This window comes from Hemitrygon akajei, chromosome 4 (genome assembly GCF_048418815.1).
Source record: "Hemitrygon akajei chromosome 4, sHemAka1.3, whole genome shotgun sequence".
Lineage (NCBI taxonomy): Eukaryota > Metazoa > Chordata > Chondrichthyes > Myliobatiformes > Dasyatidae > Hemitrygon > Hemitrygon akajei.
Window position 1 is genome coordinate 164,142,724 of NC_133127.1, and position 14,942 is coordinate 164,157,665.

Here is a 14,942-nt window from a genome sequence, read left to right on the forward strand (position 1 = left end):
TGTTCAGACAATCTCTTCAAATCAGCTACATAATCTAAAATAGACAGCCCTTCCTTTTGCTTTCACGTACGGAACCTAAAGTGTTCTGCAATCAATAATGGTTTTGGCTCTAAATGTTACCGCATTACTTTCATGATATCAGGAAAGCTCATTTCGGCTGGTTTAGTTGGATTATTCAAACTTCTAAGCAAAATGTATGCTCTTCCAGTTAATTACACTCTGCAAAACTGGTACTTACTTCGCTTCTGCTATTCCATTTGCTGTAAAATCCTGTTCAGTTTGATCAGTATATAGCACCCAGTTATCTTTTATGCAATCAAATGTGTCTATCTTTCCAAAGTAGCCAGCTATTTCTGCATTTTTAAATTTATGATTATTATCACCTTGTACTCACTATTTATGAACCTGCAAATTTCATCAGTTTTCTGCCTTTTCAAAAATTCAATCGTCTCTGTCCTTTTCCAAAGAAACCACATGCTGCGCTGTTTTTTTTAACTCAAGCGTCTTGCTGTACTTCAACAGGTAAATAGTCTTCTTGGGTTTGTATTAAAACTTACTCATTGCCACTTTTTTTTGTAACTCCAAAACATAAAACTAATTGAAAGAAAAACAGGGATAATATGTCTGTACTTCATTTTTACTTCTAGACAGGCACACACTTATGAGGTGGCATGATGACGTATGTCATTCACATGCCTCTACATATAACCCATGATAAATTATGTAAACAACAAAGAATGCTTAATCAAACAACATATTTACAATATCACTCAAATGTTGCTGAAATATTAAATGCACAACACTAGTCATCTCTTTTAGGAATCTAATGACTGCCAAACGAAATACAAAGATTTGCTATTTAACAACGTACTTATTTCCTCTTGGTCTCTTAATGGAATTTGTTAAACATTTTACTATTGCATTGAACATTGAATTGATTGTGAGTGAAACTTGCTGGGACCCCTTTTCCTGTGCACCCTTTAAAAACGCCAAGGCTCCATTTCCCCTGCTCTTAAATTCAAAAGGACCCTGTTTCTTATGCTCTCTTTATACTCACCATATTCACTAGAAATGTGGCAATCTGTGTGCGGAGCCGGATAATGTAGGTGATGCCTTAAATTAATACTTAACATTATATTCAGTAAGGAGAAAGACATTATTGTTGGTGAGTTCAGAGAGCAAGGTGATGAAATTCTAGCACAATTAACCATCAAGGCTTAAAGAGGCTCTTTGAAATCTTAAACGAACTTTGACCAGCAGTCAATCCGAACATCAGAAGTTTTGAGAGGAATGGACTTCAAAGAGGTCCACTGCACAAGTACAAAAGGCAGCAGAGGATCGCTACATCAAAAAGGAGCTATGACCAGTGACCATTCAGTGTTTAGGATTGATTAGCAAATTAAAAGAAGGCAGGGGCAAGCGCAGCAGCCATCGTCTGAATGAACAGAGTCAGAGTGCTGTTCTTGAGGCTTCAGCTCTTTGGGGCTCCAGTGAAAAGAGACTTCAGTCAGAGAAAGCAAAGAAAAGAAAAGCTCAAGGTTTAAGATTTTTTTCCATTCCCTTCTTTATATGTGCTCAACTAGGGGAGTAGAGATGCCTACAGGATAGTGGAATGCTGCTCTTGAAGGATGTGAGAAGGCAGGGAGACCTCCAGTGTCCCTGAGGACTACAACTTCAAGAAATGCATCCAGCTGCAGCTTCTAACAATCTGCGTTGAGTTGGAGCTGGATCTGTATGAAGTCTGGATCTTTTTGGGAGGCTGAAGGGGAGATAGATAGGACATATAGAGAGGTAGTTCTACGCAAGGAGCAGGGCACTGGGAGATAGTCAGGAAGAGGAAAGGGATTAAGGAACCTGTGCAGAGTACTCCTGTGGCCAGGCCATCACCTTTAACAACAGGTATATTGCTGGGGTTACTGCTCAGTGGCGGGAGTGACCTACCAGAGGAAAGTCACAGTGGTTGGGTCTCTGGCATTGAGTCTGCCTCTGTGACTCAGAAGGGAAGGGGGGAGAAGAGGCATGCTGTGGTGATAGGGGATTTGTTAGTTAGGGGACCAGACAGGTGGTTCTGGGGTGAGAACGAGATTTCCGAATGGTATGTTGCCTCCTGCGATATCTCGGAATGAGTCTTCAGCAGTCTTAAGTAGGAGGGTGAACAGCGAGAAGTCACGGTACATGTAGGTACTGATGATAAGAGTAGGATGAGTGACGAGATTCTGCATAGGTAGTTCAAGGAGTTAGGAGCTAAGTTAAAGGGTAGGTCTTCCAGGGTTGTGATCTCAGGATTGCTACCCATGTCACATGCTGGTAAGGCCAGAACTAGGAAGATTATACAGTTTAATACGTGGCTAAGGTGTTGGTGTGGGAGGGAGGGCTTAAGATTTTTGGATCATTATGCTCTCTTCCAGGGAAGGTGGGACCTGTACAGAAGGGATGGTTTGCACCTGAACTGTAGAGGTACTAGTAACCTAGCAGGAAGGTTTGTTAATGCTGCACGGTGGGTTTAAACTAGCGTTTCAGGGGGATGGGAACCAGAGTGCCAGAAATGTTAGTGGAGAGGTTGTGGAGGCAGATATTGTCAGACAAAGTTAGGAATCAAAAGGCTGAGCATGGTGCAGCTAGTGTCCTGAGCTGCATATATTTCAATGCAAGATGTATTGTAGGTAAGGTGGATAATCGTGCTGAAAATGAGGTGGCTAGTTTACAAACAGAGGCAATGTGTAGTGAGGAGAAGCTACTGACAGGGCAATTGGAGCCAACAGGATGAGTCGCAACATAACAGGAAGACAAAATTGAGAAGGATGAAAGCAGGACTGAAGCTGTTATCTTTGAATGTGCGCAGTATGGTAGATGAACTTGCAGCACAGTTGCATATTGGCAAGTATGATTTTTTAGGCAGCACTGTATCATGACTAAAAGAAGATTATAGCTGGGAGCTTAATATCCAAGTATACACATTGTCTCAAAAGTACAGACAGTAAGGCAGAGGGAGCTATGTTGCTCTATTGGTAAAAAATGAAATCAAGTCATTACAAAGAGGTGACATAGGGTCGGAAGGTGTTGAATCATTGTGAATAGAGCTAAGGAACTGCAAGGGTTAAAAGACACTGATGGGAGTTGTATTACAAACCTCCAAACAGTAGTAAAGATGTAGCCTACAAATTACAACAGGAGATAGAAAATGCATGCCAAAAGTCCAATGTTACAATAGTTATGGGGGACTTCAATATGCAGGTAAAACATAGAAAATAGGTGCAGGAGTAGGCCATTCGGCCCTTCGAGCCTGCACCGCCATTCAGTATGATCATGGCTGATCATCCAACTCAGAACCCTGTACCTGCTTTCTCTCCATACCCCCTGATCCCTTTAGCCACGAGGGCCATATCTAACTTCCTCTTAAATATAGCCAATGAACCGGCCTCAACTGTTTCCTGTGGCAGAGAATTCCACAGATTCACCACTCTTTGTGTGAAGAAGTTTTTCCTCATCTCGATCCTAAAAGGCTTCCCCTTTATCCTTAAACTGTGACCCCTCATTCTGGACTTCCCCAACATCAGAATCAATCTTCCTGCATCTAGCCTGTCCAATCCCTTTAGAATTTTATACGTTTCAATAAGATCCCCCCTCAATCTTCTAAATTCCAGTGAGTATAAGCCTAGTCAATCCAGTCTTTCTTCATATGAAAGTCCTGCCATCCCTGGAATCAATCTGGTGAACCTTCTTTGTACTCCCTCTATGGCAAGAATGTCTTTCCTCAGATTAGGGGACCAAAACTGCACACAATATTCTAGGTGTGGTCTCACCAAGGCCTTGTACAACTGCAGTAGAACCTCCCTGCTCCTGTACTCAAATCCTTTTGTTATGAATGCTAACATACCATTTGCCTTTTTCACCGCCTGCTGTACCTGCATGCCCACCTTCAATGACTGGTGTACAATGACACCCAGGTCTCATTGCACCTCTCCTTTTCCTAATCGGCCACCGTTCAGATAATAATTTGTTTTCCTGTTCTTGCAACCAAAGTGGATAACCTCACATTTATCCACATTAAATTGCATCTGCCATGAATTTGCCCACTCACCTAACCTATCCAAGTCACCCTGCATCCTCTTAGCGTCCTCCTCACAGCTAACACCGCCGCTCAGCTTCGTGTCATCTGCAAACTTGGAGATGTTGCATTTAATTCCCTCGTCTAAATCATTAATATATAATGTAAACAACTGGGGTCCCAGCACTGAGCCTTGCGGTACCCCACTAGTCACTGCCTGCCATTCTGAAAAGGTCCCGTTTACTCCCACTCTTTGCTTCCTGTCTGCCAACCAGTTCTCTATCCACATCAATACCATACCCCCAATATCGTGTTCTTTAAGTTTGCACACTAATCTCCTGTGTGGGACCTTGTTAAAAGCCTTTTGAAAATCTAAATATACCACAACCACTGGCTCTTCCCTATCCACTCTACTAGTTACATCTTCAAAAATTTCTATAAGATTTGTCAGACATGATTTTCCTTTCACAAATCCATGCTGACTTTGTCCGATGATTTCAGCTCTTTCCAAATGTGCTGTTATCACATCTTTTATAACTGACTCTAGCATTTTCCCCACCACCAATGTCAGACTCACTGGTCTATAATTCCCCGGTTTTTCTCTCCCTCCTTTTTTAAAACATGGGGTTACATTAGCCACCTTCCCTCCAGTCCTCAGGAACTAATCCAGGATCTAAGGAGTTTTGAAAAATTATCACTAATGCATCCACTATTTCTTGGGCTACTTCCTTAAGCACTCTGGGATGCAGACCATCTGGCCTTGGGGATTTATCTGCCTTTAATCCCTTCAATTTACCTAACACCACTTCCCTACTAACATGTATTTCCCTCAGTTCCTCCATCTCACTAGACCCTCAGTCCCTTACTATTTCCGGAAGATTATTTATGTCCTCCTTAGTGAAGACAGAACCAAAGTAGTTATTCAATTGGTCTGCCGTGTCTTTGTTCCCTATGATCAATTCCCCTGTTTCTGACTGTAAAGGGCCTACATTTGTCTTGACCAATCTTACAAAAGGTAGATTGGGAAAATCAGGTTTGAGCTGGAATCCAAGAGGGGGAATTTCTAGAGAAGCCTACGAAATGGCTTTTTAGAGTAGCTCATGATTGAGTGCACTAGGGGATCAGCTTTTCTGGATTGGTTGTCATGCAATGAACCAGAATTGATTAGAGAGTATAACGTAAAAGAACCCTTAGGGGAAAGTGATCATAATATTATCGAACTCACCCAGAAATGTGAGAAGGAGAAACTAAAGTCAGATGTATCAGTATTACAGTAAAGGGAATTACGGAGGCATGAGAGACAAGTTGGCTAAAATTGATTGGAAAAGAACACTGGCAGGGATGAAAGCAGAGCAGCAATGGCTGGAATTTCTGAAAGCAATTCAGAAGGAATAGGATATATGCATCCCAAAGAGGAAGAAGTATTCTAAAGGAAAGATGGCACAACCATGGCTAACAAGAGAAGTCAAAACCAACATAAAAGCCAAAGAGAGGGCATATAATAGAGCAAAAATTAGTGGGAAGTTAGAGGATTGGGAAACTTTTTAAAACCAACAGAAGGCAACCAAAAAAATGTCATTAATAATGTAAAGATGGAATATCAAACTAAGCTAGCCAATAATATTAAAGAGGATACCAAAAATTTCTACAGATACTTGAAGTGTAAAAGAGAGCCATGAGTAGATATCAGATCACTGGAAAACATTGCTGGAGAGGTAGTAATGGGGGACAAGGAAATGGCGGACAAATTAAATAAGCAATTTGCATCAGAATTCACTATGGAAGACACTAGTAGTATAGTGGAAGTTCCAGGAGTAAGGGATCATGAAGTCTGTGAAGTTACCATAACTAGAGAGAAGTATCACCTGGACCAGATGGTGTACACCCCAGTGTTCTGAAAGAGGTTCCTGAAGAGATTGTGGAGGCATTGACAATGATCTTTCAAGAATCACAATTTTCTGGAATGGTTCTGGAAGACTGAAAAATTGCAAATGTCACTCCACTCTTCAAGAAGGAGGAGAGGCAGAAGAAAGGAAACTATAGGCCAGTTAGTGTGATCTCAGTTGTTGTGAAGATGTGGAGTTGGTTATTAAGGATGAGGTCTCAGGGTACTTGGAGGCACATGATAAATAGGCTGTAGTTAGCATGGTTTCCTCAAGGGAAAACCTTGCTTGACAAATCTGTTGGAATTTTTTGAAGAAATAACTAGCAGGTTAAACAAAGGAGAATTGGTTGCTGTTGTGTACTTGGATTTTCAGAAGGCCTTTGACAAGGTGCCACACATGAAGCTGCTTAACAAGCTACGAGCCCATGGTATTACAGGAAAGATTCTAGTATGGAGGGGGTCCTTGTGCAGGATTCCCAAAGGTTAACTTGCAGATTGAGTCTATGGTGAGGAGGGCAAATGTAATGTTTGCATTCAATTTAAGACTAGAATATAAAAACGAGGATGTAATGTTGAGACTTTATAAATCTCTAGTGAGACCTCACTTGGTGTATTGTGAGCAACTTTGGGCCTTTTATCTTAGGAAGGATGTGTTGGAAATGGAAAGGGTTCAAATGATTCCAGGATGAAAATGATTCCAGGATTGAACGGCTTGTCATATGAAGAGCATTTGATGGCTCTGGCCCTGTATTCATTAGAATTCAGAAGAATGAAAGGTGACCTCATTGAAACCTATCAAATGGTGAAAGGGCTTAATAGGGTGAATATGGAGAGGATGCTTCCTATGGTGTGAGAAACTAAGCCAAAAGACACAGCCTCAGAGTAGAGGGGCGTCCTTTTATAACAGAGATGAGGAATTTCTTTAGCCAGAGAGTGGTGAATCTTTGGAATTCTTTGCCACAGGCAAGTGGTGGAGCAGACTCAATGGGTAAGTTGGCCTAATTCTGCTCCTAACACTGTTGTGGGAGGAAATTGTTGGGGCTCTGATAGAGATTTGTAGATCTTTGCTAACCGCTGGTGAGGTAATAAATGATTGGAGAATAGCAAAAATGGTGCTCCTATTCAAGAAAGGCAGGGTTAAACCAGTTTAAAACAGGATGGTGTGTCTCTTCTGAGGGACAAGATTAATCCACATTTGGAGAGAGGGATTAATCTAGGCTATTCTGCATGATTTTGTAAGGGGCGATACTTTCTGATGAACTTGTTGGAATTTAGTGGGTAAAGATGAAGTGTATCCATGGGGATTGTAAAGTTGATGTAATCTACATGGTCTCCAGTAAAAACTGTTTTAACTTCCAGCACCCTGCGATCAGTCATATACTGCAGGGATTGTTCTGGGATATTTGCAGATTAATAAACATTGATCTAGATATGAATGTAGGAGGTGTGATTAGTATATTTACAATTGACATGGAAATTCTGGTAATGTTGATAGCGAGAATGGGATTCTTCAGCATCAGGTTGATACTGAAGTATTGATAAAATGAGTGGAGCATTGGTAGATGGAATTTAATCCTAAAAAATGTGAATTATTGCATTTTAGGAGGGGTAATAAAGCTAAGATGTCCACAGTGAATAATAGGACCATAGCAAGTACTAAGGAACGGAACAATAGGTCACAGTTTCCTTCCGTAACATTGAATGAGAAGTATTCTATGGAGAATTGAAAGCAAAATTGCATAATTAAATAATTGGAAAAACAACAAGCCTCATCACTTAATAACTTGAATTTTTAGAGGTTACAAGAAACAAAAGGTGAAAGAAATTAACCTTTATAGTAGAGCATAGGTACATACACCACTGAAATATATTGAAATGGTTTTCTGAGACAAAGTGAAAATTATGTGAGGCTAACTGCTTTACAGCAATAAACTGATATGAAAATTCATGAGTGTGGAAATTTTAGTATTACGGAACTTGAAAGTAAAACAAGTTCTCTTTCTTGATCAGATGTCAAAATAGAAACTGGAAAGTGAAACATATCCACTCTACATTGGAACCAACCAATTAGCCAGTTTGAAGCAGGTAGGCTCCCTGTAAAATTGACATCAGTTTTTTATACACTTACTGTGACATGGGCCTTTCAGCCCATCAGTCCCATGTTGGCCCCAACAAAGTAACCAGTGAGAAACATTCCTCTTTAACAGAGATATCTGTAACTAGAGAGCATAGGATTAAATATGAAACAGAAGATTCAGAAGTAGTTGAGAAAGAATGATCTTTCCCCATGCATGCCTGACTCCAACACCCCTTATGCTCAGCATTCTAGATTTAAGTCATACTTTAGGTGAAAAAGTCTTCCTCAGGTATCTTCTAAATCTCCTGTTCCTTACCTTAAACCTTCACCCTCTGATTGTATACATCTTTGATATGGAGAAGTTTTTCACTGGGTATTCTATGTATGCTGCTTCTAATATTTTATCTCAGTCAAGTGTCACCTCAGCATTTTCCCTTCCAAGGAAAACAAAGGTTACCCAATCTTTTCTCACGCTTCAAATGCTCTATCCCAGTCAGCATCCTAGTGAAGGTCCTTTTCGATCAGGAGCTCCCAACCTTTTTTAGGCTTGGACCCCTACCTTTAACCGAGGGGTCTGTGAACCCCAAGTTGGGACCCTCTCCGCTCCGATCATATTCTTTGTATATTTTGGTGGCCAGAACTGCATACGTTACTCCAGCTATGGTCTAATTAACATTTTGTATTATTGGACCATAACCTTACAGTTCCTATATTCTCTGCTTCAGTTAATGAAGTCATATGAATCTCACTTATTTTTATGTGCTGCTCTCTATAGGGATTAATGGACACAATCACTGTGGTAAACATGCTATATAAATGCATTGATATTAATCAGGAGCAAAAAGAAATCTAAAGATATTTGTCTCAATTTATGATTTTTTCTTATTGCTAATATTTCACCTTAAGTTAATATAATCAAAAATATAGATTACTTGCTTTCTTATTTCTTAAGCAGTTCATGACATGTTGTTCAAAATGAATATACCACACATTACACTTTCCATGCAGGCAACTGTGCAAAGCTCTTCCAATGTCGAGTCTATATAAATAAATAAGTTATTTGTCTCTACATGTTTTGGAATAAACTTATTTTAGGTAGAATTATTTAGTATTATTCTGGAAGGACACTGGAGGCAAATTTCGCAGGTGATATTTGTTAAGGAACACTCAGTGTTTTAAGAACAGCTTCTTCCCTTTCATCATCAGATTTCTGAGTAAACCATGAACACAACCTCAACCTTTTTGCTCTCTTTTTACAGTACTTCATAATTTTTTATTATAACTTACATTATTTTTAACCAATTGTTCTTTATTGCTGCAACAAAGCAACAAATTTCATGACTTACGTCAGTAATAATAAATCTAATTCTGATTCAGAGGCCTCCCAAAAAGAACAGATATATGGCAGATGGCAGAAAGGTGTAAAAATAATTTTGCCAGTATTAACTGAGATTGCTTTAGTGCAAGGCGATCAGATGGGGTGAATGCATAAAATGCATCGAGAGCATTGTTTGAAGAATTATGTGGAGAGGCAGATTAGGAAGATGGCTACACATGATCTTATTATAGTGAATGAGGATAAGCAAGTGATAGGAATGTCTGTAGAGAAACCATTTAGGAACAGTGAACAAGTAAGCTTCAAGATAGAAATGGGAAATGGTAAGGTCAGTCCTTAAACTAGGGTGCAAACTGGGGTAAGACAGATTGCAGAAGTGTAAGACAGAACCTGGTGGATATAGATTGGGAACAGCTGCAGGAAGGGAAAACAACATCTGATGCAGGGGAAGCATTTAAAAGTAAATTACTAAGAGTTCAGTGTCAGCATGGTGCTGTAAGGGATTGGAGCAAAAATAGTAGGTCTAGGGAATCTTGGTTAACAAGATGTACTGAAGGTTTAATCAGGGAAAAGAGGGTAGCCCATGTAGGGTTTAGTAAACAAGTATATTGAGGTTTATTGGATATATAGGAGAGAATTTAAGGGATTCGGGGAGCAAGAAGGGCAATGACATGACCTTGTCAAGTAGGAGTTAGCAGAATCATACAAGTATAATAGATGCAAGAGGGTAGTTAAGTTAAGAGTAGATCCCCTCAGTGACCAAAACAGTAATTTATGTGTGAGCCAGAGGCTATGAGTAGTGGTCCCAAATGAATATTTCTCATTGGCATTTGCTAGAGAAATACAGTATGCTGATATTTTGGAGCATATCTGTATCAGGAATGAGGAAGTGTTAGAAAATTGGTGCATGTAAGAGTAGATAAATTCCTGTGGTTGAGAGAAGCAAGGGCAGAGAGTGCCGTGTCTCTGACAAAGATTTTTGCACCTTGCTTGGCCCTGAACAAGATACCAGAAGAGTGCAAGATAGCTAATTATTTAAGAAAGATAAACTGGTGGTGTTAGATGAAATTCAATCCAGACAAGAGTTAGGTAATGCACATTAGCAATCAAATTTTGATAGTGTTGCTTTAGAAAGGGACCTTGGCAATTAGGTTCATAGCTCCCTGAAAATGGTGCTTTAGAGTAATGAAAGAGACATTTGGTATGTTTGCTCTTATCTACTTTGGCACTGTTTTTAAGAGTTGGAAGTCATTTTGCTCTTGTAGAAAATGTTGATTAGAAGACACAGAGTATTGTGTAAAGTTGTGGTCACAATACTGCAGGAAGAATGTGTTAGCAGTTGAGAGATTGTAGAAGGATGTCGCCTGGATTGGAGGGCTGCAGTAATAAGGAGACATAAGTATGCTGTATACATATGTTCTCACTGGAATGTAAGAGGTGAGACTTTCAAAAATTTATTGAGGTTTTTAAAATCATATTGGCCATGTTGTTGGAGTCTTTTTACCCAGGGCACTAGGGTCTAAATGTAAAGGATATATTGAGCAGGTTGTTGAAGTATTTTTACCCAGGGTGGTAGAGCCTAGATGTAAAGGACATATTGGTCAGATCATTGGAGTCTTTTTAGACCATAAGACATAATGTAGGAGGAGAATTAGGCCATTCAGTTCACTGAGTCTGCTGCACCATTCCACTGTGGCTGATTTATTTTTCTCCTTAACCCCATTCTCCTGCCTTCTCCTCGTAACCTCTGACACACTGACTAATCAATCTCCGCTTTAAATATACTCAGTGACTTGGATGCCACAGTCATCCATGGCAATGAATTCCATAGATTCATCACCCTCCAGTTAAAGAAATTGCTCCTCATCTCTATTCTAAATGGATGTCCATCTATCCTGAGGCTGTGCCTTATGATCCAAGACTCCCCACTATAGGAAACATTCTTTCCACATTCACTCTATCTAGGCCTTTCAATATTCAATAAGTTTCAATGAGATCCTCCTTCATTCTTCTAAACTCCAGTGAAACAGTCCCAGAGCCTTCAAATATTCCTCATACATTAACCCTTTTGTTCTCAGAATCATTCTCGTGAACCTCTTCAAAACCAACACATCTTTCTCAGGTAAGGGGTCCAAAATTGCTCACAGTACTCCAGATGGAGTATGACCAATGCCTTATAAAGCCTGAGCATTACTTTCTTATATTCTAGTCTTCCCAAAATGAATGATAACATTGCATTTACTTTCTTTGCCACAGACTCAACGTGTACGTTAACCTTTAGGGACTCCTACACAAGGACTCACAAATCCCTTTGCAACTTTGATTTTTGAATTTTCTTTGCAGTTTGAAAATATTCTACACCTTTATTCCTAAGTGCATGACCATACACATCCCTACATTATATTCCAGCTGCCACTTCATTGCCCATATTTCTGATCTCACTAAATTCTTCCGCAGATTCCCTGCTTCTTCAACTCTGTCTGTCCCTATCTTCATATCATCCGCAAACTTGGCACACAGCCATCAATTCCATCATACAAATAGTTGACATATAACATGAAAAGAAGCAGTCCTAACTCAGACCCCTGTGGAATACCACTAGTCATCAACAGCCAACCAGAAAAGACCCCTTTTATTCCCATTCTTTTTCTACTGCCAGTCAGCCAATTTTCTATCCATGTTGATATCTTTCCTATAATGCCATGGGCTCTTATCTTGTTTAGCAGCCTTATGTGTGGCACCTTGTCAAATGCCAACTGAAAATCCTAGTAAGCAGCATCCACTGACTCTCGTTTGTCTATCCTTCCTGTTGTTTCCTCAATAAATTCTAACAGACTTGTCAGGCAAGATTTTCCCTTAAGAAAGCCATGCTGACTTGGCCCATTATGCCACATGCCTCCAAGTATCCCAAAACCTCACCCTTAATAATGGACTCCAACATTTTCCCAACCACTAAAGTCAAGTTAACTAGCATATAATTATCCATGGCAGTAGAGTCTAGAAGTAGAGGATATGAGTTTAAATGAGTGTAGAGAAATTAATTGAGCTCTGAAGGGTAAGTTTTTCATCCAGAGGGCCGTGGTTTGCTGGAATGAGCTGCCAGAGCAGGTGGTAGAGACAGATACAATTACAATGCTTAAAATACATTGGCTTGAGTTACTAGATAGGAAAGGCGTAGAGTAATATGTGCCTAATGGGGGAAGATGGGCATCATAGACAGCATAAATATGGTGGGCCAAAAGGACCCATTTCTGTGTGCTGTGATTCTAAATTAACTCCTCTAGTGCTGAAAGATTCCGCAAATACTGATAGACACCCATGACAGTTCCACCAGAGATCTGCCAACATACACCAAACTACCAGGACCAGCATTTCTACAAACAATATGGTGGGATTTGCAATGTTGGATTGGGGTGCAAATGCATGCAGAAAGGCACAAAACTTCTTGGGAAGCCTGGCATGTCTAATCTTCTTCCCTAGAATATCTTTTCCACAAAAGAAAGTTATTGCCAAATACCTTGTGTTAGTGATAAAACAAGAAATAAATCTGGCTCTCCAGTGTAAGTTACTTAGGAAACATGCTACAAAAAGGGCCTTTTGAAAGGTATATTGCACTTCCTGCATTCACTTGCAGAGATAAAATTCCATGCTTTTTCCACACTATATGGATTTCATTCTAGTGGGATCCCTATCTAAAGTTTGATTATTGTAAATATTGACCACAGTCATAGTTAATTGCCAGATTTTATCTATTCTTTCATTTTGTTACTGCATTAAAACATGTCTCTGTCAAAAATTTAAGTAGGAAAAACTCAAGCACACATTTTCCATTGTGATATATGTAAGAAGGTACAGGATTTATTGTGTTCAATTCTTTCTTAAATCATGTTCACCTCAATGTGTTGAGTTCTTTGTGAGCGCTTATTTCGTTGTAAGATTATCTGTAGAACTCAATTTAAGTTTCAGATTTGAAGTCAACTTAATAAAATTTTAAGTTTTAAAAATATCAGAAGATAATTTAAAAGATTAAACAGTGTTACAGTGTTAATGCATGATACTATATAGTTTGTAGAGGACTACACTATAAACCTTTTTAGTGTTTCTGTGGAATAGGTCATTTCATTTATGAGTATGCAGTGTTTCAGCAAGTTTTGTTTAGAGCTTGTAATGTTATAAGAGAGGGTAGGACACAACATCCAGGATTTTTATGCAACCAGGGACTGAAACCTTGTGAAATAATTTTTGGTTCTGGCTGTATGTGCAGGAGGTTTCTGTGGTAGAATCCTATCATGTCTATATTTGTTGCAAATGAATGCAGGTATTTGCTTGACTGCGTGCTTTAACTGTAGGAAACAGCAGTGTTGAGTGGCATTTCTTAGAAGTACTGCATTGAATTAATAAAATCTGGCATGTTCACTATTTTGTATGATAAATATAATTGTGCCTGTCGCACTTGTAGAAATTTCAGTAATCTACAGCCTAGTGTGTACTGGATAAATATAGACACGCTACCACTATACGTGTTATGGTCCATCAGTGTGTGCCTTAGCTGAAAATTATCCTTTCTCCGACCTTCAGCTGTGGGAAGCTCAGCGGCAGGGCAGAAGGGCATAGGCTAATTGCAACAAAACAGTCCTTCAGAGCTGATTGCAAAAGCAATATTTGCCAAGAAAACTGGATAATTTCATAATTACGTCACTTACCACAGGAAATGGGTGACAAAATGGTAGAACAAATATTTATACATAGCTTTCTAGCTCAGAATTCTAGCAATTGAATTACAGATAAACTGGAGCTCATGGAGATTACAGCAGCCTGTTGGAGGAAGTCTACTGTGATCAGCTTGATAAAAGGGCTTGGTAGGTACTCTGTACTATAGGTATTTTTGACGTTTGTGTAACAGGCCTTGTCAACTGTAGCTTAGAAAAAAATTCTTAAAGTGATGCTATGGTGATCTGGCAAAGCATTTAGAAACACTAAAGCAACAAAACGGTTGCTACTATAGAGTGCAGATAGTCAAGTACCTGTATTGTGAAAGACGTTATTAAAATTATATTTTCTTTTTGAAGTAGAAAATTAACTATAGAAAATTGCAGGAATGTTTCAGTAAAAATATTGGTAGTTTTTAAACATGTCAACAGTCATTTCTTGTCATCAAAAACTTAATATTTTATGATACTTATCAGTTATTTGAATGCTTCTTTACCACTTTTTGTAGTTTTTAATATTTGGAACATAAATCTACTAGCAAAATCTAGGAATTGTTAAATTATAATTAGATTAAAAATCATGACTTCTTTATACTACTGCTAATATAAAGTTTCAAAATAGAAAGTCAAGCAGTTACAATACTTTATGGGATCATTGAAGTAAAGCTACAGATTCAACTTTAAGTTTACATAAAGTTAACTCGCACTATTAAAAATCCAGTACCCCACTTACACAGAGATTGAATTCTGGGCTGGCAAGCTTGTATGAAATGAATTTGTTTTCCTTCGTGTTGTTAGTCACTGCCTTTCTAAATAAGGATCCAGTAACTGACAGTATCAAATTACCCTTGTAATGCTTGCATGAGTATGTAAGATAACAGTAGAAT

At 39.1% G+C, this 14,942-nt stretch overlaps 1 protein-coding gene and 1 long non-coding RNA gene across 6 annotated transcripts in view; one reads left to right on the forward strand and one right to left on the reverse strand.

Moving 5' to 3' along the window:
- Positions 1-14,826, reverse strand: part of LOC140726893 (uncharacterized) — a 116,440-nt gene extending 101,614 nt beyond the window's left edge. The window contains exon 1 of the long non-coding RNA XR_012098750.1: positions 14,789-14,826. This is a non-coding gene — a long non-coding RNA (uncharacterized lncRNA). The remainder of the gene's footprint in view (positions 1-14,788) is intronic.
- The window catches only part of LOC140726890 (protein furry homolog), a 270,433-nt gene that overhangs the window by 49,035 nt on the left and 206,456 nt on the right, over positions 1-14,942 (forward strand). The window contains exon 1 of one of the 5 annotated variants that reach the window (XM_073043857.1): positions 13,962-14,205. The exons of the other annotated variants lie outside the window; for them this stretch is intronic. Within the exon in view, the coding sequence (XP_072899958.1) occupies positions 14,145-14,205 (61 nt within the window). The 5' untranslated portion in view covers positions 13,962-14,144. Of the gene's footprint in view, positions 1-13,961; positions 14,206-14,942 lie in introns of those variants that run through there. 5 annotated transcript variants of the gene reach the window in all.